The sequence below is a fragment of the Geotrypetes seraphini genome, chromosome 1 (assembly GCF_902459505.1).
Source record: "Geotrypetes seraphini chromosome 1, aGeoSer1.1, whole genome shotgun sequence".
In the NCBI taxonomy this organism is placed as follows: domain Eukaryota; kingdom Metazoa; phylum Chordata; class Amphibia; order Gymnophiona; family Dermophiidae; genus Geotrypetes; species Geotrypetes seraphini.
In genome coordinates this window covers 475,603,083-475,629,913 of record NC_047084.1, presented here as the reverse complement: position 1 = coordinate 475,629,913, position 26,831 = coordinate 475,603,083, and the positions used below count along the sequence as shown (strand labels likewise).

The window sequence follows — 26,831 nt, the reverse complement described above, 5'->3', positions numbered from 1 at the left end:
ATTCTTTATTCATTTTTCCATCTTACATCAAGAACACAATATTACATCATTTAAACCTTATAAACATCACTTGTATTTCTTCTAACATCATCTTAAAAACATAAATTTATACCCTCCTCACCCACCCTTCCCACAAATATTTTATTCAAAAATATCATATAAATATTATATTCTTAATTATTGATCATACCTTTAATATAACTTTATACCCTCCCCCTCCCCCCTATGTATAAGAGTACTTTCAGTGGATAATGGTGTCTAATCATTGCGCATTGCAATAATCTGTCAATGGCCCCCATATCTTTTTAAAATTGTTATAATTCCCTCTTTGTATGGCAATTGTTCTTTCCATTTTGTAAATGTGTCACAATGAATTCCACCAGAAGATATAGTTAAATATGCTGTAATTTTTCCAATTACTGATAATATGTTGTATGGTGACTCCTGTCATGATCAATAAAAATTTATTATTACTTGATGAAATTTGTTCTCATTGACATTCCGAACATTATTGTATCATATGATAATGCTACATGGTTTTCTAATAAACAATTAACTTGATCCAAATTGATTTCCAAAATGCCATGATACAGGGACAATAGAATATTAAATGATCTAAAGTCCCTGCTTCCAGATTACAATGCCAGCATCTATTAGACTTAGAGCTACTAACTTTTGTAATCTAACTGGGGTCCAAAATGCTCTATGTAAAAGAAAAAACCAAGTTTGTCTCATAGATGCAGATACCGTAGATCTCATTCTCCAATACCAAATTCGTGGCCATTGAGACGCAGTAATTTGATGCTTTATCTCAATGCTCCAGATGTCCCTAAGTCCATTTTTAGGTTTTTTATTTATAAATCCATTTATCAATTTATACCACTGTGCGGCCTGGTGACCCAAGAAGTCCACCTGAAAGCATAAGAACTCCAGACTATTCTGATTATTGAGATTTTTCCATTCAGGGAACCCCTCCTGAATAGCCTGCTTCAGTTGCAACCATCTAAAGCTTAGTGATTTATTAAGACCATATTTATGTTGCAACTGTGAAAAGTCAAGCAGCTTATCATTTGAAATAACATCGCCCAAAATTCGTATACCTGCAATCATCCAATGCTTCCAGAAGAAAATTCTTAAGAGATTAAGGGTAGTCCAGAACACTGATGTTCGCCTCATCTTTGGTTTAAAAAAATGGGAGCATATCACAAACTGCATTGGCTACCAGTGGAGTCTAGAACACAGTTCTTCAACCGCCGGTCTGCGGACCGGTGTTGGTCCGCAGGAAATTTTTGCCGGTCCGCGCAGGACCGGCAAGATTGACTCATTTCAACTTCCTGCCGGTCCGCGCAGGACCGGCAAGATCAGCATCGGAAGCGTGCGCTGGGCCGGAGAGATCTTGGGGAGCCTCCGACAGTGGCTTTCTCCCCTCTCTGCAGCTCTCCTTTACTTCCCAGCGCAGCGATTCACGAAGGCAGCCTCGGGCTTTTGCTGAGTCGCGGCTGCCTCTGATGATGCAACTTCCTCTTTCCTCAGAGGCGGTGCGACCCAACAAAGGACCCGAGGCTGCCTTCGTGAATCGCTGCGCTGGGAAGTAAGAAGAGCTGCTGGGAGGGGAGAAAACCACTATCAGAGTCTGGGAAGCTGCTGGGCAGGGGAAAAAAGGGACAGCTGCTACTGGAAAGGGAGAAGGAGAGATGCTTCTGGGAGGGGAGGAGGGAAAGGAATCTGGGAAGCTGCTGGGCCAGGAAAAAAAAAGGGACAGCTGCTACTGGAGAGGGAGAAGGAGAAGGAGAGATGCTTCTGGGTGGGGAGGAGGGAAAGAAATCTGGGAAGCTGCTGGGCAAGGAAAAAAAAGGGATAGCTGCTACGGGAGAGGGAGAAGAAGGAGAGATGCTTCTGGGAGGGGAGGAGAGAAAGGAATCTGGGAAGCTGCTGGGCTAGGAAAAAAAGGGACAGCTGCTACTGGAGAGGGAGAAGGAGAAATGCTTCTGGGAGGGGAGGAGGGAAAGGAATCTGGGAAGCTGCTGGGCAAGATAAAAAAAGGGACAGCTGCTACTGGAGAGGGAGAAGAAGAAGGAGAGATGCTTCTGGGAGGGGAGGAGGGAAAGGAATCTGGGAAGCTGCTGGGCAAGGAAAAAAAAGGGACAGCTGCTACTGGAGAGGGAGACGGAGAGATGCTGCTGGGAGGGGAGGAAGGGAAGAGAGTTACTGCTGGACAGGAGGAGGAGGGAAGGGAAAATGAAAAAAGGAAGGAAACAGCTGGCAGAGAGATTAGAGGAGGGCAAGGGGAGACACAGGCATGAGAAAGTAGAGAGATTGATGATAGGAAGGGGTCAGCAGAAAAATAAGCAGAGGGACAACGATGATAGATCTGGTGTAGGAGAGATAAAAATGAAGAGAGCAGTGAAGCTGGAATGAATCATGTAAAAAGGAGAGAGGGACACAAGCTGGATGGAAAGGGGAGAGGTCAGACAGTGGATGGAAGGGGCAGATGCTGGATTGAAGAGACAGAGAGGGCATACGCTGGAAGGAAGAGAGTGAAAAAAAGATTGAAAGCAGAAACCAGAGACGACAAAAGGTAGAAAAAAATAATTTTATTTCTATTTTGTGATTAGAATATATCAGATTTGAAATATATATCCTGCTAGAGCTGGTGTTAGACATAACTGGGGCTGCAAAACCCAGGCAGTGCTTCTTTAGCTTCCAGCTGGCTTAGGGCGCTCTCTGACCAGGGGGCAGTTGCCCTAGTTGCACTCCCCTAAAACTATTCCTGTCATGTGTTACTTCAGTATTCTGTTAGCATGATATTTCTGTGTAGCATTCTGTAATAATTTGGCTTGTTCAGTTTTCTTGATAGTAGAGGGGATATATGTGAAGGGGAGGGGAGACAGGGGTTTTGTTGATCCTTGCTCTGAATTATTTGTATTTATAAAATGACAATTCTACAGAATATTGTTTCTTTTTATACTTTAATAAAATACATTCAATATAAAATCATAACTGAGGCTTGTGTGGATGGGATCAGATGATTTGTGGGGACCGAGCTCGCGGAGATGGGGCGGAAACGGGGTTTTTAAATTTTAGTCCTAGTAGTTTGCCGGTCCACAAAATAATTCTTTTTTTTCTGCTGGTTCACGGGTGTAAAAAGGTTGAAGAACACTGGTCTAGAATATTGTTTAAATTTTTTTGTATTTGTTACAAAGTAGCATTTGGTCTGGCACCAGGTTATCTCCTTTCTCATTTTTTTTAGAGTCCTTTTAATAAAAATACACGGAGAGTGCAGTTATTTACTTATCCTTCTATAAAATCTTGCCCTTGAGAAAACTTTCTCTTTTCAGGTAGCTAAAATGAATATATGGCTTGGAAAAATGATGTTAGAAGCTTCTTATTTAGATTTTAGGAAATTACTAAAGACTCAATTATTTAATAGGCTGACATCGTAATGGTTTTACATTTTCTCTTATTTCAACCATGTTTGCATTCTATTCTTATGTTTCTTACTTACATAGCTTACATTTTTATCTTGATCAATTTGTTTTGGTTTTAAATTTTTATTGATTTTTTCTTCATATAACAACAAGTGTGTCATAAAGATTCATACAATTATCTTAAGTATACACTTGATATCTCCATAACATATTGTACATACAACATATCTTATATAATCCTTACTATAATTTTAGACATCATATAAAAATTTTTAATAATTTTATCAACTATTATTCAATTATGAATCCCTTTCCTTCCCCTTATTTTGTTAGTTACACACAATATAACAATTATTATAATAATTTATTTATAATTTATGATAAAGAAAATAAACCAACCACCCCTCCTTTATCCAGTATCTTATTATGGGAAAAATTATATCAATCATTACAAAAATCTGTTAATGGTCTCCAAATCTTCTTAAACTTATCGATATAACCTTTTTGTGTTGCAAATGTACGCTCCATCTTATATATATGGCAAACTGAATTCCACCAAAAATTGTAATTTAATCTGTCATAATTTTTCCAATTTTTCCAATGTTATTTGTTGAACTGCTTCTCCAGTCAATATAAATAAAAGTTTGTTATTATTTGACGAGATTTGACTCCGAGCTCTCAATGCAGTACCAAACAAAATCGTATCATATGTCAAGGCTACCGGATTTTCCAACATCCTATTTATTTGAGGCCAAATTGATTTCCAAAATAGTAATATGAATGGACAATAAAATAAAAGATGATCTAATGTCCCCACTTCTAGATGACAGTGCCAACATCTATTAGACTTAGAGTTATCAATTCTATGTAAACGAACAGGGGTCCAAAAGGCTCTATGTAAAAGAAAAAACCATGTTTGTCTCATAGATGCTGATATTGTACACCTTAACCTCCAAGACCAAAGTCGTGGCCATTGAGATGCATTAATCTGATGCTTAATCTCAATGCTCCAAATGTCTCTAAGACCATTTTTTTTTTTTTATTTACAAATCCAGATATCAATTTATACCACATTGCGGCCTGGTGACCCTTGGAATCTATCTGAAAACATAAAAATTCCATACTATGATAATTATTAAGGTTTTTCCATTCAGGGAACCCCACCTGAATGGCCTGCTTCAATTGCAACCATCTGAAATATTGTGATTTATTTAAACCAAATTTATTTTGCAATCGTGAAAACTCAAGCAGTTTACCTTTATTCATTACATCCTCTAAAATACGAATTCCAGAAATCATCCAATGTTTCCAGATAATTTTAAAACCGCCAACCTTGATCTTTGGGTTTAGCCAAATTGTTTGAGTCGTTGATTTATTTATTGGAATAGGAGTTAGATTACTTATATACCTTAAAGTTTTCCAGGTATCAACAAATATTTTGTGTTCCTTATATAACCTTGGCATTTGAATACTGATAACATGACTCAGACGTAAAGGAAGCATGAGTCTCCATTCTAACCAGAACCAATCTGGTATATTTTCAATGGGCTCTGGGAGGATCCAATACATACCTTGACGCAGAATATAGGCTTGATGGTACCTATAAAAATTTGGAAAATTTATCCCTCCCTCCGCAATTGTTCTTTGCAAAGATACTAAAGCAATTCTGGGGACTTTACCTAGCCAAATAAATTTTGTTAAAACCCTATCCAATTTTTTATAAAAAGTCCCCTGAAAAAAAATTGGTATCATGCCCATTTGGTAACAAACTACAGGTAAAATCATCATTTTAACAGTTTGTACTCTCCCCCACCAAGATATATGTAAAGGATTCCATTGCTCATACATTTCTGTCACCTTCTGCAATAAATTTTTTTCATTAACTTTCATAGTTTCATCCACTGTTTTTGTAATCCAAATTCCTAAGTATTTTAAACCCTCCTCCTTCCAGATAAAAGAAAATGAATCAAATAAACTTTTTGTACAATTGAGTGGAAGAACTTCTGATTTATTCCAATTTATTTTATATCCTGAAAATTTTCCAAATTTCTCAATCAAATCAAGCAAGTGTGGAATGGTTATTTCCGGATTTCTCAAATAAAGTAAAATATCATCCGCATATGCAGATAATTTATATTCTCTATCTGAATGCGGAATACCCTGTATCTCCTACACTTATTCTATAGCTAACAACAAGGGTTCCAAAACGATATCAAAAAGCAAAGGAGATAATGGGCATCCTTGCCTAACTTCCCTCTGCAAAATAAATCATTCTGAAAAAGTATTATTAATATACAATCTAGCAGCAGGGGAGCTATACAATGCTTTTATTATTTGTATAAATCCAGATCCTATTCTAAACCACTCCATTGCCTGATACATGAAGGTCCATTCCACTCTATCAAAAGCTTTCTCAGCATCTAATGAAACAGAAAAGGCTGGATCATTCATGGATTTTGTCAAGTACAACATGTGATATGCCAATCTAGTATTATGTGAGGAATGTCTTTGAGCAACGAATCCTGTTTGATGCATATCTATAATAAAAGGGAGAGCTTTAGCCAATCTTAATGCTAATGTCTTAGCCAAAATTTTCCCGTCTACATTTATTAAAGAAATAGGTCTATAATTTGAAACCAAAGTAGGATCTTTATTTGGCTTAGGTAAAACTATAGTTAATGATTCTGCCATAGTACCTGTAACATAACCTTTATTTAGTTTTGTCTGATACAAATTTAATAAATAGGGCATTATGATGTTTTGGAATGATTTATAAAACTCCACTGTATAACCATCTCCACCTGGAGCGGATCCAACCCTAAGAGATTTCAAAGCTGTATCTAATTCTTTTAAGGATATTGGCTCCTCTAAACTTTGTTTTATATGTTCAGGAATCTTTGGTCCCTCTATTAACTTTAAAAATTCTAACCCTTCCTTTTCCTTTTCCAAATAAGACTCAGAAGAATACAAATCTTTATAAAATTTTAGAAATTGTTTCATAATAGGTTCAATTTGGGATAAAATTTCACCATTTTCATTTTTAATGGCAATTATTTTTGTTTTTCTTTTTTTCGCTTTAAGATAATTTGCCAGCATTCTTCCCGCCTTATTTGAATTTCCATAATACAAAGCTTGCTGGAAAAACAAATCTTTCCTTATTAGTTTTGAAGAAATTTCATTATATTTACCTTTAGCTTTTAAAAGTTCCTGTTGTGTCAAATAATCCCATTTTTCAATTAATTTTGATTCTAGAGACTTAATCACTTTTTCCAAATCTGAAAATTGTTTTTGTTCCTGTTTTCTTTGTAAAGCTGAGTAAGAAATAATTTGTCCTCTAGTGTATGCTTTAAAAGCATCCCACAAAATCTCTGCTGAAATTTCTTCTGTATCATTAATTTGAAAATAATCTTTCATTTTTACTAGAAGATTTTCACAAAATTCATTATCTGCAAGCAGTGAATTATTTCATCTCCATATAGGTCTATTTCCATTCTGATCTATTATTTTAATTTCAATCCACACTCCACCATGATCAGATAGTATAATTGGATCAATGACAGCCTGTGTGACTTGATGTACTAATTGATTAGAAACAAAGATGTAATCTATCCTAGAAAAAGAATTATTGATCAATTTTTATTGAAATGTTTGTACCTTTTATTCTGATCAATTGTATTGAAATGTATGTACTGCCTTTTATTGTATTTTATTGAGATTCTTATTGAAAATGTATGTATGTACTGTTTTTCTCATGCTGTGAGCCGCTTAGAACCTCCCTGGTATGGCGGCATATAAATAAATAATAATAATAATAATTATTATTGTATATCCTAACAGAACCCAGATTATTGAGGTAAGAACCTAATCTGTCATAATACTTGGCAAAAATAAAATTCAATAAAAATAGAAAACAAATTAAAATTAATAGTCAAACAGTCAAAACAAGATCAAAATCATAAGACCAGTGAGAGCTGTTATATATCTTTGGACAGCCTGTTATATGTCAGAATATGTTTATGGAGGATCTACAATACACACCTTCTTTATAATGTTGTCAAAGGCCTTCTGCAGCTTATCGTGAGTGGTAGCAAGTTTCCGGAAGTCTCTATGTGCTTCCAAGATGGGGATAACAATTTTGTAGACTTCATTCACAGTTTCATACAATCCAGCCTTAAGCAAGACAGTTAAAACCATAGTAAGAATTATGCAAGTTGCCCCGCACAGTGTTAAAAGAATCTATCAGTTCCTTTTTGTGTAGGCTTCAGATGAAACATGTCTCAGAAAACAAACATATTCACTACAGTCACATGTTCCCACATTTCTCTGCAGTAATAAACCTGCAAGTGGCAGTTGCTTGTGAACAAACTTGTGTTGCATTGTAACATGACTAATTAAGATCTTACTCCTACTGTGTCAGACTGAGGAACTCGGCACTAAGGAGTGTTGTTGAATCCTCAGTGCTGTAACTACTACTACTATTAACTATTTCTTTAGCGCTACCAGATGAACGCAGCGCTGCATAGAGTCACAAAGAATAAGAAAACAGTCCCTGCTCGAAAGAGCTTACAATCTAAACAGGCAAGTCAGACCAACAGGATGTCATGTATTAAAAGAGCAGTGCATACTAATTGACACTTCCTGCAGTCAGCAGGTCCATATCCTTTAGTTGAACTCTCTGCTTCCTGACACCAGAAAGAGATTGAAAGCTCCAGAAGCTGGTAGAACATGGAAAGTACCTGTTATAATCAGTGAGAAGGCTTTCATGACAGTAGAAGCCCTCCTTGATTATACAATGCATATTCTGCCCAGAGTCATTGTCTTAGATCCCATTTCTTACCTCTGATGCCTTCCAGCCTGCCTAAATAAATGTAGGGTCTAGAAGAAACTCTTAGCCTTACTTAGCCACCCAGGATCAGTAGTAAAGGGCATACTAGTAATGAGAAGTATGGGGTGTAGAGGGTTTGGGAAGCCCTCTAGATTTCCCTTCAGCTGCAAGTGAGAGACAATTATTATTGGGAATGAAGTGTGAGGGAAACAGCAAGCATGTTCCACCTGGATCCTCAGAGGGTTTGGAGGGTCCTCTGAATCCCCTCTACTCTTGGGAAAGCAGGAGAAACAAAGAATCAGATCTGTATCGTGCATACCTCAGATACCCTGACTGCCAGCTGGCAGATCATGGAAAGGAAATGCCTTGGGGCTGAAAGACTTCTGCAGTCATCACCCTGTAGGAATTCCTAAAATACTTTACAGCTCTCGGGCACATCTACATTTGTTCAACATCTCAAAGACTAGTGCCATCAAGTTTAACACTGCTGTCAGCTAAAAAAATTAATTGTAAACAGTACTGATAATGATCTTACCTGTCACTTCATTCATATACAATTAAAACCGGTCAATGAACATCACTCCTTTTTACACCTGCATGGTGTCCATTCTTCCATCCACTCTCTTTAATATCTATCTAGCACCCTTGCTAACTATCCTTAGAGTTCATTTCATATGCTTATGTCAGGAGAGGGATTCCTGTGTTCACTGAATCTTCAAAGTGCAGAAATTCAGCAAACGGGCTCTGATGTCATAGCAACAGGGAAACTGTCTGTAAATTATATAGATTTCTCCCATTGCCAAGAGCAGAGAGCTACTATTGGCTGTTTTGAAAGTTTCAGAGATTTTTGTTTTTTCTTTGACTGAGAATAGTGTTCATGTAAACCTTTTTTTTCCTTCTCTTCCTATATTTTAAGTTCTTGTAAACCGTGCCGAGCTCCTCAACATCCGTGGAGATGATGCGGTATATAAACTTAAGGTTTAGTTTAGAGCAGTATATCGCAAACTGTGTGCTGCCCAAGATTCCAGGGAAAGGGTTAGGGACTTATATACTGCCTTTTTATAGTTGTACAACCACATTCAAAGCGGTTTTACATACAGGTACTTCAAGCATTTTCCCTATCTATCCCGGTGGGCTCACTATCTGTCTAATGTACCTGAGACAGTGGAGGATTAAGCAACTTGCCCAGAGTCACAAGGAGCAGCGCAGGGTTTGAACCCACAACCTCAGGTTGCTGAGGCTGTAGCTCTAACCAGTGGCGTACCAAGGGAGGGGGGCGATCTGCCCCGGGTGCACGCTCCAAGGGGGTGCACAGCCGGCCGGATCCGGAACCGCAGCGGCTTTTACCTTAAAAATAAACTTCGGCCGGTAGGGCCGTATTTCCTGGATGAAGGACTGCGCAAGATGGAGAGCAGGGAGGCCATCGCCAGGGACCTACGGATCAAAGATCATGGATCATGCAGGTAAGAGTGCGTATGTGCGCTTAACATTTTATTATAGTAGATACTACTGCTTGTTTTCAAGATTTGCATTACTGAAACACCCCTCTATCTTACGGTCATGTCCAGACTATCACATCTTCCCCCACTTTAGACTAAGAATGTAAGCTGCTTAGATGTACTTTATGATAGGATAACAAATCTGAAATAAACTTGGGAAGTCAGCTACACTGCACAGAGAAAGCTTTTTTTTTTTTTTTAAATCTTTATTCATTTTCAAAAATTACAACAAGTGTACAACAATCATTCATAAATATCTTAATTAATCACTTGACATTCTTATTTGTAATATTCCAAATAAATAATTATATAAGAAGCCCACCCCTCCCACCCATATACTAATAAATAGCAATTATCAATTATTATCCTTCATAATCCCACCCCCCCTTATCTTGTCCAATATTTAGGTGTTTAAGATGTCTGATCACCAGAATAAATCGTCAATGGCCCCCAAATCTTTTTAAACTTATTATAATTGCCTTGTTGTAGAGCAAATACCCTTTCCATTTTATAAATATGACACACTGAATTCCACCAAAAAGTATAATTCAGTTTAGTATAATCTTTCCAATTCCCTGTAATCTGCTGAATGGCAACCCCTGTTAATATTAATAAAAGTTTATTATTATTTGCAGAAAGCTTTAATTTGAAAGGAAACTCTGCAATGAGAGGGCATAAAATGAAGTTAAGAGGTGATAAGCTCTGGAGTAATCTGAGGAAATACTTTTTTACAGAAAGGGTGGTAGATGCGTGGAACAGTCTCTCGGTAGAGGTGATTTCAAGAAAGCCTGGGATAGTCACGTGGGATCTCTTAGAGAGAGGAAGAGATAATGGTTACTGCGGATGGGCAGACTAGATGGGCCATTTGGCCTTTATGTGTCATCATGTTTCTATGTTAAGTTAAGTGTAACAACTTAATGCTACACAGTGGCGTAGCAAGCGTGAGAGGCACCTCTTACCAACGTGTTCCACAGCTTAACTATTCTCTGAGTGAAGAAAAATTTTCTCCTATTGGATTTTGGGTTTTTAAAAATTATTTATTCATTTTTTTTTCCAAATTCTTTATTTTCAAAACTTACAATAAGTGTAACAATAAAATACAACATTTTCTTCAATACCACACTTAATACTCTATTAATATCTATTTCAGAATTAATTCCCCCTCCCTCCTAAACAATCACAATGTTCAACATATAAAATTTCTATATTGACCCTCATTCTAATATATCCAAATTTATTATACTATCAGACCCCCAACCTCCCCCCTCCCAGATGTGCATGTTTATAAGGAAAAACAATATTAGACGTTACAATATTTTGCTAATGGCTCCCAGGTCTCTTGAAATTTTTTTAAATTTCCTTTCTGAATAGCTAATGTTCTTTCCATCTAATATAATACAGCCCTAAGCGCACATGCGCACTCCCACCTGCGTGTTCCTGTTTTCCGTGCACTGTAGGGCACCGCAGGTAGGAGTGCGCATGTGCGAGAATCCCCCGAGGCGGATGTCAGCTGCGGCGGCTGTCAGCGACTGCAGGCCGCAGCAGCAGCTGAAGGCCACGGCAGCTGTCGGTGGCTGCAGGCCACGGCGGCTGCAGGCAGCGGCAGAAGATGACCCAAAGGAAAGTGGCAGAGAGCCACAGTGTCTCCAGCGACCGTGTCCCTGCCTCTCTGTTTCCAGGCTATGCTGGGAAAGGATGGGCTGAGGCAGGGCTAGAAGAGGAAAGAGAAGCGCCTGATCCAGCAAGTAACTCAACTGCTGAGGAAACTGCTCCCTCTAGCTGATGGAGAAGCCAGGGAGCCACAAAGAAAGGTAGGGGGAGACGGGTGGGGGGAATGATACAGAGGATAAGAGAGAAAGAAAAAAAAAGACACTGAACTGAAGGATAAGAAGGGAAATTAAGATACAGAGGAAGGGATAGAGAGAATATTGTAATCACATCATATGTCATATCTAATATAATAAAGCCCTAAGCGCGCATGTGCACTCCCACCTGCGTACTCCCGTTTTCCGTGCGCTGTAGGGACCCGCAGGTAGGAGTGCGCATGCGTGCAGTGGCGCGGAGCCTGTCGGCTGCGGCGGCTCTTGCCGTCTGAAGGATAAAAACCCAAAAAAACCCAGAGCTCGCTTCGGGTCCGGCATGGGCTGCGGGTCCTGAAAACCTTCCGATTCAAGCAGCGTCTGCAGCACTCTACACACGCTGCTTCAGAGCCTTCTACTGGGCAGTAGAAGGCCCCCAAGCAGCGTGTGTAGAATGCTGCAGACGCTGCTGGAATCGGAAGGTTTGTCGGGACCACAGGAAGGGAAGGGGGGGAAGGGACTAAGGGAACTGGCCAGACCGCGGGAAGGGAAAAGGGGGGTAGGGGAAACGCTGCTGCTGCACAGGGAAGTGGTGTGGGGGGAGGAAAATGGAGGGGGAGGGAATGCTGCTGTGGCTGCTGCACAGGGAAGTGGTGGGAGAGAAATGCTGCTGCATAGGAGGCAGGGAGAGAGACAGATAGATAGAAAGAAAAGAAGAAAGACACAGGGGCAGGGAAAGACACAGAAAGACAGACAGACAAAGGGGGCCAGGAAGAGAAACAGACACCGGGAGGGAGAGAGAGACAGAAATAAAGACACACAGACATATATTCTAGCACCCGTTAATGTAACAGGCTAAAATACTAGTTTTATATATATGACACAATGAACTCCACCAAAAACTATAGTTGAGCCTTTTCCAATTCTTCCAATTGCTCGTAATTTGTTGTATGGCGATTCCTGTCATTATTAATAAAAGCCTGTTGTTCTTAGCTGATATTTGACTTTTAGCTCTCATTGATACACCAAATAGCACAGTATCGTAGGATAATGCCACATGATTTTCCAATAAACAATTTATTTGGTCCCATATTGATTTCCAAAAAGCCAAAATAAGTGGACAATAGAATAATAAATGATCTAAAGTCCCTACTTCGAGATAACTAACTTTTGTAACCGACAGGGGTCCACAATACACTTTTGCATCTCCTGTAGCATAAGTGACTTAGTAAAGGTATAATTTAATCTACTATAATTTTTCCAATTACTTGTTATATGTTGAATGGTGACTCCTGTCATTATCAATAAAAGTTTATTATTACCATTCAGCAGATTACAGGATATTGGAAAGATTATACTAAACTAAATTATACTTTCTGGTGGAATTCAGTATGCCATATTTATAAAATGGAAAGGGTGCTTGCTATGTAACAAGGTAATTATAATAAGTTTAAAAAGATTTGGGGGCCATTGATTATTTATTCTAATGATCAGACATCTTAAACACCTCAGTATTGGTTAAGATAAAGGGGGGGGAATATGAATGACAATAATTGATAATTGTTAATTATTAATATATGGATGGGAGGGATGGGATTCTTTTATATTTATATATTTGGAGGATTACAAATAAGATTGTCAAGTGATTAATTAATATAATTCTGAGTGATTATTGTACACTTGTTGTAATTTCTGAAAAATAATAAAGCTGTTTTTTTGTTTTTTTTTTAAGTTTATTATTACTTGATGAAATCTGGCTCCTTGTTCTCATCGACATACTAAAGAGAATTGTATCATATGTTAATGCTACATGATTTTCTAACAAACAATTTGGAACCAAATTGATTTCCAGAAGGCCATGATAAAGGGACAATAGAATAATAAATGATCTAGAGTCCCTGCTTCAAGTTTACAATGCCAGGACCTATTTGACTTAGAGCTGTCTAACTTTTGTAATCGAACTGGGGTCCAAAATGCTCTATGTAACAAAAAGAACCAAGTTTGTCTCGTAGATGCTGACACTGTACACTTCATCCTCCAAGACCAAATTCGTGGCCATTGAGACGCAGAAATTTGATGCTTAATCTCAATGCTCCAAATGTCTCTAAGACCAGTCCTTGTTTTTTAAACATATATCCAGATATCAATTTATACCACTGTGCGGCTTGGTGTCCCAAGAAATCCGCCTGAAAGCACAAGAATTCCAGATTATACTGATTATATTAAGATTTTTCCATTCAGGGAACCCGTCCTGAATAGCCTGCTTCAGTTGCAACCATTTAAAATTTTGTGATTTATTAAGACCAAATTTATGTTGTAACTGTGCAAAATCAAGCAGTTTACCATTTGAAATAACATAATTTAAAGTTCATATACCTGCAATAATCAATTGCTTCCAAACGATTTTAAATCTGCCAATTTGAATCTTGGAGTTTACCCACAGAGACTGATTTCTTTTAAATTTGATTTGTTGATTTATGTATTGGATTAGGTGTTAAATTACGCAGTATATTTCTGCATCTCGATGGCCATGTATTTGGTCTTGGAGGATGAGATGTACAGCATCAGCATCTATGAAACAAACTTGGTACTTTTTGTTACATTGTTCTTTTTGGACCCCAATTAGATTGAATAAGTTAGATAACTCTAGATCTAATAGAAGCTGGCACTGTCATCTAGACCAGTGTTTTTCAACCTTTTTTGGGCAAAGGCACACTTGTTTCATGAAAAAAATCACGAGGCACACCACCATTAGAAAATGTTAAAAAATTTAACTCTGTGCCTATATTGACTATATATAAAGTAATTCTCTTGAATAGGAATCAAATAAACACAAAGAAAGTATTTTATAATGCTGCCACCGCCAACAACACCGTTGGCGGCGGTGGCACTCAAGTGGCTAAAGAGCCGCAGTTTGCCGGCCTAGGGACAACACTGGAGGGTGGCCAGCTGTGCACCCCCTTGGGACGTAAACCCGGGGTGGGGCAGACCGCCCCCCCCCCACCCTGGTATGCCACTATCTGTACCTCACTCCCTCCCTATGACCAAAAATTCTCCTTTCTTCTATTCCCCATGTACACAACCATCTCTTTCCCTCCCTTCCTCTCTCCAAAGTCCATGCCTTCTGTGTCCAAACACTCATTCCCTCCCCCACCTCAGCATCTCTTTCCCTTCCTTCCTCTCTCCTAAGTCCATTTCTTCTGTGTCCAAAAACGCATTCCCTCCCCCACCTCAGCATCTCTTTCCCTCCCTTCCTCTTTCCGTAGTCCATTTCTTCTGTGTCCAAAAACGCATTCCTTCCCCCACCTCAGCATCTCTTTCCCTCCCTTCCTCTCTCCCAAGTCCATTTCTTCTGTGTCCAAAAACGCATTCCCTCCCCCACCTCAGCATCTCTTTCCCTCCCTTCCTCTTTCCGTAGTCCATTTCTTCTGTGTCCAAAAACGCATTCCTTCCCCCACCTCAGCATCTCTTTCCCTCCCTTCCTCTCTCCCAAGTTCATGCCTTCTGTTTCCAAAAACCCATTCCCTCCCCCACCTCAGCATCTCTTTCCCTCCCTTCCTCTCTCCCAAGTTCATGCCTTGTGTCCAAAACGCACTCCCTCCCCCCTTTTGTGTTCCGTGTTTGCCTCCCAGCCCATCTTTGCAACTTTCTCAGCAAAACGAAGCTCAAGCCGCAAGGCTTGTCTTCTGCTTCCTGCCTGCCCTGCCGCGCACAAATAGCCGAACGGAAGTATTCTCCGACGTCAGCGCTGACGTCGGAGGGCAGGCTTTGCTTAAGCCCTCCCTCCGACGTCAGCGCTGACATCGGGGAACGCTTGCGATCGGCTATATGTTAGCTGCAGGGCAGGCAGGAACAGAAGACGAGCCTCGTGGCTCGAGATGTATTGAACTCCGCGGGTCCCCCGTCCAGCTCTCTCCCGTCCACGTGGGGCAGACCGCCCCTCTCCCTAGACTGGTGGTACTGCCCTGATGGCGGCCCTGACCGTACGGCACACCAGGCGGCACACTAGTGTGCCGCGGAACAGCGGTTGAAAAACACTGATCTAGACATAGGAACATTAGATCATTTACTGTTTTACTGCCCTAAAATACTGATTTTCTGGAAATCAATTTGGAGACATATTAATAATATTTTAAAATCTGAGATTCCGTTAACTTATGAAATAGTAATTTGTGGTACCATTTTACATATCAAGGATCCCCTAGATAAATATAAAAGATGTTTCTTATTAATTATGACTAGTACAGCTATACAAATGATTACATGAAACTGGGATCGTCTCAACTTTACATTCTGGTGGGCAAGTTTATGTCTAATTTACAAATATGAGAAAATGAATGCCGATTTGTTAGGGAATACAAAAATCTTTAAATTAATCTGGGGCCTATTGTCGTCTTTTGTAGAATTATTATAGTTATGATTTTGTTGTTAGATAAAATGCACACCCGGGGAGGGGGGAGGATTATAAGGTCTTTTAATTATTTATATAGATGATAATAGGAGGGAAGGATGGTTTTTTTTTTTTTTTTAAATCTTTATTCATTTTCAAGTCTTACAACAAGTGTATAATATTCAATCAGAAATTTTTAAACAAATCACTTGACAATCTTACTTATAATCCTTAAAATATATAAATATAAAAGAATCCCTTCCCACCCACCCACCCATTTATTAATACTAAACAATTAACAATTATTATCTTTCCCAATCCCACCCCCCTTATACATTATCTAATACCTTATCTAATGGGTTTTTTTTGAGGTTTGATAAATAAGTTTGATTAATCATATGTATAACTTATGTTTAAAATATGTATAATATATCTTGGAACATATGAAAAATGTTATAATTACTTTAATCATAAAAGATTAAGATGGGTGGGGAGGGTAATGATTTGTATGAATCTTGTAAAATCATAAGTGATGTCTAAAGTGTTAAATGTATAATCTATATTGTTACCACTTATTGAAAGTGTTTTAAAATGAATAAAGATTATTTAAAAAAAAAAAAAAAGAGAGAACATCTGAAAACTTGGCTATTTTCAAAATTGTAAATTCCGCTCCTCTCCATACTATTCCAAATCCATATTGTATCTGTTCTCCTTTCTAATTTTCTTGTAAACCATGCCGAGCTCTAATGTTATAGAGAAGATGCAGTATATAAGCCTTTATATAAGGTTTAGTTTAGTTTAAGTTGTTTTGTAAAAGTAATGCGTTTGTGTTGCTTATGTTAACCTGTCTCATGGCTTTCAGGCTGTATCTACTACTACCACTACTAAACATTTACATTGTGCTATAGAGTATATCCAGACTCTCCTATAGGACAAACCCAATTCCCTTCCGAATGTGACGTATGGGGAAGAGCAACATCTGACCCACAGCTTTTGGGCCATAAGAATGTGTGGTAATGGATGTTGGGAATTGTAGCCTCTTCTTGGAATAATGGCAGACTAGGAATGGTGGGAAATGGAGGGACACTGATTAACTGATGTGTGATAAGCCAGACAGCCCAAAAATGGGCAACTTGCAGCAAGCAGAAAAGCCTCACGTTACAAAAGTGAACAAATCCTACTGTGCCTATGAAAAGCTAATTTGGAAATCGATAACAACATATCTGGGTAACAAGCAGAATTTTAAAAATTAACACAATATTAACGCTTGTAACATGACTATTATTGTGTCAATACCCAAATATAAATATACTGAGTGAAAAGAACTCTTAAAAATCTTCTGTGACATTTGCCAAAACAAAGGGGATAAGGATAAATAATTCTAAAGGGCTCTTGCATTATATACCAACACGCTTGTTAAAAAACAAAATAAGAGGCTTCTATTGATTATCACTGGGGTCGCCATACAACATATCACAAGTACAGTGGTACCTTGGTTTACGAGCATAATTCGTTCCAGAAGCATGCTCTTAAACCAAAATACTCGTACATCAAAGCAACTTTTCCCATAAGAGTTAGTGTAAACTTGAACAATTCGTTCCACATCCGCAAAAACTTAATTACCATTAGGGACGCCTCAACCGCTGCCTCTGCCATAGACCCATCCACGCGGCTCCTCCTCTGCTGCTGTTCGCTGCCTCTCACTGCGGGTGGTGCTGGCTAAGCAAACGCCGCCGCCGCCGCCACAGAGCCCGACTGGACAACTGTTGGCTCTGCTGCTCCCGGACGCTGCCCCCCCCCTCCGGATGCCACTACCCCCTCTGCTGAGACTCTCAAGTGCTGGCTCACTCCTGCCGGATGCACCCCGACTCCCATGCTCCACCCAAGGCCACCGGTGCTGCTATCGCCCCTTCCCCCCTCCCTGACTGGCCCCGTCCTTACCCCTGCACTGCCGGTGATAGAAAGTGCCTGCCGCCGGTCTGCTGCTGAGCCTTGAGCATCTGCGCATGCTCAGGCTTTCTGGATCTCACCCTCTCTGAAATTCTCATGAGAGCTCGAGTCTTATGAGAATCTCGGTGAGGATGAGATCCAGAAGGCCTTGAGCATGCGCAGATGCTCAAGGCTCAGCAGCAGACTGGCGGCAGGCCCTTTCTAACTCCGGTGGCACACGGGTAAGGACAGGGCCGGTCGGTAAATGGGGAGGAGACGATCGTGAAGGGAGGGAGCAGCACCGGCGGCCTCAGGGGGAGCAACACTGTTGGTTCCCCCGGTCGGGTCGGGTGGGGGCTCGCAAATTGAGTCAATGCTCGGTTTGTGAGTCAAAAGTTTGCCGAGTGTTTTGCTCGTCTTGCAAAACACTCGCAAACCGGGTTACTCGTAAACCGAGGTTTGACTGTAATTGGAAAGATTGGAGTAGTCTCAATTACAGTTTTTGGTGGAATTCTTTGTGTCACATTTATAAAATGGAAAGAACAATAGCCATACAAAAAGGGAATTATAAGAAATTTAAAGAAATCTGGGGGCCATTGACAAATTATTGTAATGAATATATAACATTTTTCCATTATAAGTACAATGCAAAGGAGGGAGGGGAAGGATTTCTGAATTATATTACAGGTTAGATTAATATGAAAGAAAAATTTATATGATATAAGTGAATGCATAGGGTATGATAGGGATGGGAGGGGGGGTTAGATTTTATGATTTAATGTTCCTTATAATAGAAACTCAAGTGATGTATTTAATTTCAAATGTCATTTATTGATACACTTGTTGTATGATGTAAAAATGAATAAAGAATTCTTAAAAAAAGCAAAACCCAATCCCCCCCCAAAAAAACTTTTTGCACTTTTAAGTCTCTGTGAAGGAACCACGTGGTTGACTTTCTATTGTCTGCTTTATTATTGACTTGTATTATTGTTTCTTGAAAAATATTTCAATAATAAAAAACAAAAAATTATGTTTATTTTATAGATTTGAAAAAATGAACGCAGATATACTGGGTCATACTAAGAGATTTAAGTTAATCTGGGGCTTTTTGATATCTTTTATGGATGTGCTGTAATTGTTTTTTCCTTTGATCCTGTTGGTATATTGCACACACACCCAGGGGGAGGGAGGGTGGGAGAGGGATATTTCTGTCATGGTTTCATTCTCTTGCAAGGTATTGGTTGGGTGGTATTTTTTTGTTGTTGTGGGGATTTTGATTGATTATAAATGCATATATGATTGATGTGTGTAGATACTGTACTGCATTTTTGTTAACTTTGGAAAATCAATAAAGATTTAAACAAAAAAACAAACAAACAAAACCAACTTCCAACATACAATATAAACAACCACCCTGCTCAAACATATACAATCTATGAACACCAAAGCAGCAGACATACTGGTAAAGGACAATGGACCGAGTCTCCATTACAGTGGCAGCAGGCACATAAGGTAAGCATTTGGATAGGCATGACAACCATGGTGTGCTGCCCCTTTGCTTAAATGAGGTATATGAGTGATGACAATAACTTGCTCTCAGCTGCTAGTGCTACAGATTTTGCAGGTGTTAAGCTAAACTCACCGTACTCAAGAGTTCAGCTGCTTGTTCCAGGAGCCCCACCAGACCAATTTCTGAAAAATACTTCCCAGAACACACCCCATCTTCATCAGGAGAGAGAATGTCATCAGAGACTGCAGATTCCTCCAGTGCATTAGAAGAAATATTCTGAAAAAATAAAAATAAAAAATATACAGAAAACTCGTGGGACACAGATGACTGATGAATTATCCTAAAATGAAATACAACAGTTATAACCTGAAATGGCTCTGTGATCTCCATCCTCAAGTCTTACCTCACCCAGTCAGCACAGTTACTTACCGTAACAGGTGTTATCCAGGGACAGCAGGCAGATATTCTTGACTGATGGGTGACGGCACCGACGGAGCCCCGGTACGGACAATTTTAGAGTGATCTCACTCTAAGAACTTTAGAAAGTTCTAGCTCGGCCGCACCGCGCACGCGCGAGTGCCTTCCCGCCCGACAGAGGCGCGCGGTCCCTCAGTTAGTATAAGCCAGCTAAGAAGCCAACCCGGGGAGGTGGGTGGGACGCAAGAATATCTGCCTGCTGTCCCTGGATAACACCTGTTACGGTAAGTAACTGTGCTTTATCCCAGGACAAGCAGGCAGCTATTCTTGACTGATGGGTGACCTCCAAGCTAACAAAAAGAGGGATGGAGGGAAGGTTGGCCATTAGGAAAACAAATTTTGCAAAACAGATTGGCCGAAGTGACCATCCCTTCTGGAGAATGCATCCAGACAATAATGAGATGTAAAAGTGTGAACTGAGGACCAAGTAGCAGCCTTGCAGATTTCCTCAATAGGAGTGGAACGGAGGAAAGCTACAGATGCTGCCATTGCTCTGACTTTATGGGCTGTGACAGAACCTTCCAGTGTCAGTCCGGTCTGAGCATAACAGAATGAAATGCACGCTGCAAGCCAATTCGACAACGTACGTTTAGAAACAGGACGTCCCAATTTATTCGGATCAAAGGACAGAAAGAGTTGGGGAACTGATCTGTGGGGTTTCGTACGCTCCAGATAGTAAGCAAGAGCCCTTTTACAATCCAAAGTATGCAGAGCTTGTTCCCCAGAATGAGAATGAGGTTTTGGAAAGAAAACAGGTAGAACAATGGATTGGTTGAGATGAAATTCAGAAACAACCTTGGGGAGAAACTTTGGATGTGTACGCAGAACCACCTTGTCATGGTGAAAAACCGTAAAAGGTGGATCTGCAACCAGTGCATGAAGCTCACTGACCCTCCTGGCAGAGGTAAGAGCAATAAGGAAAAGTACCTTCCAAGTGAGAAATTTGAAAGGAGAGGTAGCTAAAGGTTCAAATGGAGGCTTCATTAAAGCGGAAAGAACCACATTGAGATCCCAGATAACCGGAGGGGCTTTAAGAGGTGGTTTCACATTGAAAAGCCCACGCATGAACCTGGACACCAGGGGATGAGCTGAAAGAAGTTTTCCATGGACTGGCTCATGAAAAGCTGCAATGGCACTGAGGTGGACTCTGATGGAAGAGGACTTAAGGCCAGAGTCAGACAAAGAAAGTAAATAATCCAACAACGTCTCCACTGCCAGAGAAGTGGGATCAAGATGATGAAGAAGACACCAGGAAGAAAATCTCGTCCACTTTTGATGGTAACATTGCAGAGTGGCTGGTTTCCTGGAGGCATCCAGAATGGAACGAACGGGCTGAGACAAAAGAGTATCAGTCGAGTTCAGCCCGAGAGATACCAAGCCGTCAGGTGTAGAGACTGGAGGTTGGGATGCAGAAGGGTTCCCTGCTGTTGCGTAAGCAGAGAAGGAAACAGAGGAAGAAGAAAAGGTTCCCTGGAACTGAGTTGAAGTAGAAGGGAGAACCAATGTTGCCTGGGCCACCTCGGAGCAATCAGAATCATGGTGGCTCGTTCCCTCCTGAGCTTGAACAAGGTTCTCAACATGAGAGGCAGAGGAGGGAAGGCGTACAGGAACAGATTCGACCAGTCGAGGAGAAAAGCATCTGCTGTTAGACGGTGCGGAGAGTAAAGTCTGGAGCAGAATAGGGGCAGCTGATGATTGTGAGGAGCTGCAAAGAGGTCTATCTGAGGAGTGCCCCATTGATCGAAGAGAGACTGCAGAGTTACGGGATCGAGTGTCCACTCGTGAGGTTGGAGAATTCTGCTGAGTTTGTCCGCTAAAGAATTCTGAGCCCCCTGAATGTATATAGCTTTCAGGAAGAGATGATGATCTATGGCCCAAGTCCAGATCTTCTGGGCTTCTTGGCATAAAAGGCGAGAGCCTGTCCCACCCTGTTTGTTGATGTAGTACATCGCAACCTGATTGTCTGTGCACAACAGAAGGACCTGAGGAAAGAGAAGATGTTGGAAGGCCTTGAGGGCGTAAAACATCGCTCTGAGTTCCAGGAAATTGATTTGATGCTTCCTTTCCTGGGCTGACCAAAGACCTTGAGTCTGGAACTCGATCAAGTGAGCTCCCCATGCATACAGAGAGGCATCGGTGGTGATGACTAGTTGATGAGGAGGCTGATGGAACAGAAGACCTCTGGATAGATTTGAGGATACCAACCACCATTGAAGAGACTGACGAAGAGATGATGTCACAGATATGTGTCGTGAGCAAGGATCCGACGCTTGGGACCACTGGGTAGCAAGGGTCCATTGAGGAGTGCGCAGGTGAAGACGGGCGTGAGGTGTGACATGAACTGTGGATGCCATGTGCCCCAAGAGTACCATCATTTGTCTTGCTGAGATGGAAGGCAGAGGAAGCACCTGCTGACATAGAGACTGAAGAGTCTGGAGACGATTGGATGGTAGGAAAGCTCTCATTAGGAGTGTATCCAGGATCGCTCCAATGAATTGAAGTCTCTGAGTGGGAATGATATGAGATTTGGGTAGATTGATCTCGAATCCCAGAAGTTGTAGAAACTGGATGGTTTGGTTGGTGGCCAGAAGAACTGCTTGAGCGGATGTGGCTTTGATCAACCAATCGTCCAGGTAAGGAAATACATGAAGGTGGTGAGAGCGTAGAAATGCCGCTACCACAATGAGACATTTGGTGAATACCCTTGGAGATGAGGCAAGACCGAAGGGCAGTACCTTGTACTGGTAATGACAATGATTGATCATGAATCGGAGATACTGTCTTGAGGTTACATTGATCGGTATGTGAGTGTAAGCCTCTTTGAGATCGAGGGAGCATAGCCAGTCGTTTTGATTTAGAAGGGGATAAAGGATGGCTAAAGAAAGCATCTTGAATTTTTCTTTTACTAGATGAATGTTGAGATCGCGAAGATCCAGGATGGGTCTGAGATCCCCTGTCTTTTTGGGAACTAGAAAGTAACGGGAGTAGAATCCCTGTCCCTTTTGATCTAGAGGAACTTCCTCTATAGCGTTCAGAAGGAGGAGGGATTGGACCTCCTGAATAAGGAGGGCCGATTGAGGACTGTTCAAAGCAGACTCTTTTGGCAGGCTTTGAGGTGGAAGAGTCTGAAAGTTGAGAGAGTAGCCGTGGCGGATGATGTTGAGGACCCATTGGTCCGACGTGATTACTTCCCACCGGCTGAGGAACAGAGAAAGTCGACCTCCTATAGGCTGAGGCAGGAGAGCAGGAATAGGGATACTGGCTATACTGTGGAGAATGAAGTCAAAAGGGCTGTGACTTCTGCTGAGGAGGTGGTTTTACAGCTTGTTGCTGCTGCTGTTGTCTGGGAGGCTGACGTTGTTGTTGCCTCTGACGCCTAGGTTGCTGAGCAGTGGTAGCTAATGGACGAGCTGTGAAGCGGCGTTGATAGGCCGATTGCTGCCTATATGGTCTTGGCGGAGGAGGCTTCTTTTTATTTTTAAGCAGGGTATCCCAGCGCGTCTCATGAGCAGAGAGCTTTTGTGTGGTTGAGTCCATGGAATCCCCAAAGAGCTCATCCCCTAGGCATGGGGCATTGGCTAACCGATCTTGATGGTTAACATCAAGCTCGGATACCCGAAGCCAGGCCAAACGACGCATAGCTACTGACATTGCTGTCGCTCTGGATGTTAGTTCAAAGGTGTCATATATGGATCTAACCATAAACTTACGTAATTGGAGAAGAGACGACAAGCATGTGTGAAAAGCGGGATGCTTTCGTGAAGGAAGATATTTCTCGAAAGAAGCCATGGTGGTAAGGAGATGCTTTAAATAAAAAGAAAAATGAAAAGCATAATTACTAGCCCTATTTGCCAACATAGCATTTTGGTAGAGCCTCTTACCAAATTTATCCATGGCCCTTCCTTCTCTGCCAGGAGGGACAGATGCATATACACTGGCTCCTGAAGTCTTTTTAAGGGTGGATTCGACAAATAAGGATTCATGTGGTAGTTGAGGTTTGTCGAACCCAGGAATGGGAATTACCTTATATAGAGAATCCAGTTTACGTGGGGCCCCTGGGACAGTTAAAGGAGTCTCTAAATTCTTATAGAAAGTTTCCCTCAAGATGTCATGAAGGGGAAGTTTCAAAAATTCCTTTGGAGGCTGATCAAAATCAAGGGCATCCAAAAAAGCTTTAGACTTTTTGGATTCAGCCTCCAAAGGAATGGACAAGGACTCACACATCTCTTTCAAAAAACTGGAGAAAGAGGAAGTGGCCTGTTTGGAGGATGGGTCAGGGACAGCCGAATCCTCCTCCTCTGAGGAACATTCGCCTTCAGAAAGAAAGGGTTCCTCTGAGTCTCCCCACAGATCAGGGTCTCTGACATGGGAAGAATGGTCCCGAGACTCAGGTGTCGACGTTTGCATGTGTCGGGTTTTGCGCACCGACTTACCCGACCTCATCGATACCGAGTCAGGAGAAGTTATCGGTCGCACCGGTGCCGAAGTCTGTACCGATTGATGGTGAGCTCTCGGCTCCGGTGCAAGGACTGGCATCGATACCGATGAGGTTAGGTGAAGCGGTACCGAAACAGTGGAAGCGGGTAACACGGGTTCCACAATCGGTATCGATACGGGTTGTTCCACAACCGGTACCGATGGCTCGGTGCGGACTGGCACCGGAAGGTTCGGTGTCATGATAGCAGGAAGGAGTCGTTCTAATTGCTCCTTAAGCTGCACCTGAAGGATGGCCGTAATGCGGTCATCGAGGGATGGCACCGGTACTGCTTTTTTCTTCTGCGGTACCTGCGGTGCCGCTCGACGCCCCGGAGATGAGGAGCCCGATGTCGAGGGACTTACCTCTATAGGGGCGGAGCGCTTCCGCTGGCGTCTTACCGGCGGCAGGATTGGACTCACTGCACTCGAGGCCGGAAGACGTTCCAGCGGGGAAGGCTTCTTAGCCGGCTTACCTGACTGTTGAGACGCCGGTGTGGAATCACGCGGCGTCGAAGACGAGGGTGCCGACTGAATCGGTGCCGAAGCCGGAGTCGCAGGAACGGGGTCGGACATCTCGGCACCGAACAACAATCGCTGTTGAATTAGGCGATTTTTTAATGTCCGTTTTTTTAAAGTAGCACAGCGGGTGCAAGAAGAGGCCTGATGCTCAGGACCCAAACACTGTAGACACCAGTTGTGTGGGTCCGTGAGAGATATAGGCCTAGCACACCGCTGGCACTTTTTAAAACCCGGTTGAGGGGGCATGAAAGGAAAAACGGCTTCCGCCAAATCGAAGGCCGAGGCTTCGATGGTGGCAGAAGGCCCCGCCGGGGAAAACCGAAAACTGAAGAAAAAAATGAAAGTTTTTTTTTTTTTTTTTTAACAAAATTGAAAGAAAGAAAAAAGGCAAATTAAGCCAAACGTTTACGCGAGCGGGAAGGCAAGTTAGGAAAAAATTTCAACAGCCGTTGAAAACGCGTCTTCTTAGCTCCGCGGAAACTAAGAAACTGAGGGACCGCGCGCCTCTGTCGGGCGGGAAGGCACTCGCGCGTGCGCGGTGCGGCCGAGCTAGAACTTTCTAAAGTTCTTAGAGTGAGATCACTCTAAAATTGTCCGTACCGGGGCTCCGTCGGTGCCGTCACCCATCAGTCAAGAATAGCTGCCTGCTTGTCCTGGGATAAATTCAGTTTTCCCACATTGTAGGATCACAGTGAGACCTTCTTTTTGTTTTATAAATCTTTATTCATTTTCTTATGTTACAACAAGTGTTTTAAATAAATTCATTATAAACTTGAATAATCACACTTGATTAACTTACAGATTAATATCAAATTTAAAATTTCTTTAGAAAATCAATATTTTATAAAGTTATATTATGTAAGAAATTTAAATTAATATAATTATTTTTTTTTTTCCATTATATTTTTATTTTCAAATTTTACAAAAAGTGTACATAATAATAAAATACAGTTGATAAATGCATGGTATCACTTTTATATCTAACACAATGTATGTCTGGATTTGATTTTCCCCTTCACCCTCCCCCCACCCTTTTATTGCTTTAATATAATATTTTCAAATTTTATAAAAGTATATAACATATTAGAATATAATTGATAATTATTCAATAACATATTTATATCTAATACAATATATTCTGGATAAATTTTATTCATTTTCCCTCCCCCCACCCTTCTATTATTTTTTAATCATATGTTACATTTTGTATCATATATTATAATTTATTATATATAATTTGTTTTCCTTACCCCCCCTATATGTGTGTCATAAAAAAAAATCTCTAAAAGAAGAAAAGAAGAAAAAGTATTCCATTATTTAATCATTACAGTATTTTGTCAATGGCCCCCATATTTTTATAAATTTATTATATGTCCCCTTTTGTATTGCTATTGTTCTTTCCATTTTAAAAATATGGCATATTGTATTCCACCAAAATGTGTAATTTAGGTTGTTGTAATTTTTCCAATTGTTAGTTATATGTTGAATGGCAACCCCTGTCATAATTAATAAAAGCTTATTATTTTCTGGTGAAATTTGACTTTTTTTTCTCATCATTGTTCCAAATAAAATTGTATCATATGATATTGCAATATGATTTTCCATTAATTTATTAATTTGTGGCCAAATTGAATTCCAAAAAATTTTAATATAAGGACAATGATATAATAAATGATCTAATGTCCCTGGTTCTAGATTACAGTGCCAGCATCTATTAGACTTAGAACTGTCTAGTTTTTGTAAACGAGTAGGGGTCCAAAAAGCTCTATGTAATAAAAAGAACCATGTTTGTCTCATAGACGCTGACACTGTACATCCCATTCTCCAAGACCAAATTAGTGGCCATTGAGATGCATTAATTTGATGTCCAATCTCAATGCTCCAAATGTCTCTTAGACCATTTTTTGGTTTTTTATTCAAATATCCAGATATTAATTTATACCACAATGCGGCTTGATGTCCTAGGAAGTCTGCTTTAA

General features: G+C 40.7%; 1 protein-coding gene across 5 annotated transcripts in view; it reads right to left on the bottom strand.

Annotated features, from left to right (window-relative positions):
• Positions 1 to 26,831, bottom strand: part of DOCK8 (dedicator of cytokinesis 8) — a 414,444-nt gene that overhangs the window by 47,034 nt on the left and 340,579 nt on the right. For all 5 annotated transcript variants that reach the window (XM_033924987.1, XM_033924968.1, XM_033924979.1 and 2 more), the window contains 2 exons: positions 19,513 to 19,656; positions 7,467 to 7,598 (listed from right to left, as the gene is read on the bottom strand). In XM_033924987.1, the coding sequence (XP_033780878.1) occupies positions 7,467 to 7,598; positions 19,513 to 19,656 (276 nt within the window). The remainder of the gene's footprint in view (positions 1 to 7,466; positions 7,599 to 19,512; positions 19,657 to 26,831) is intronic.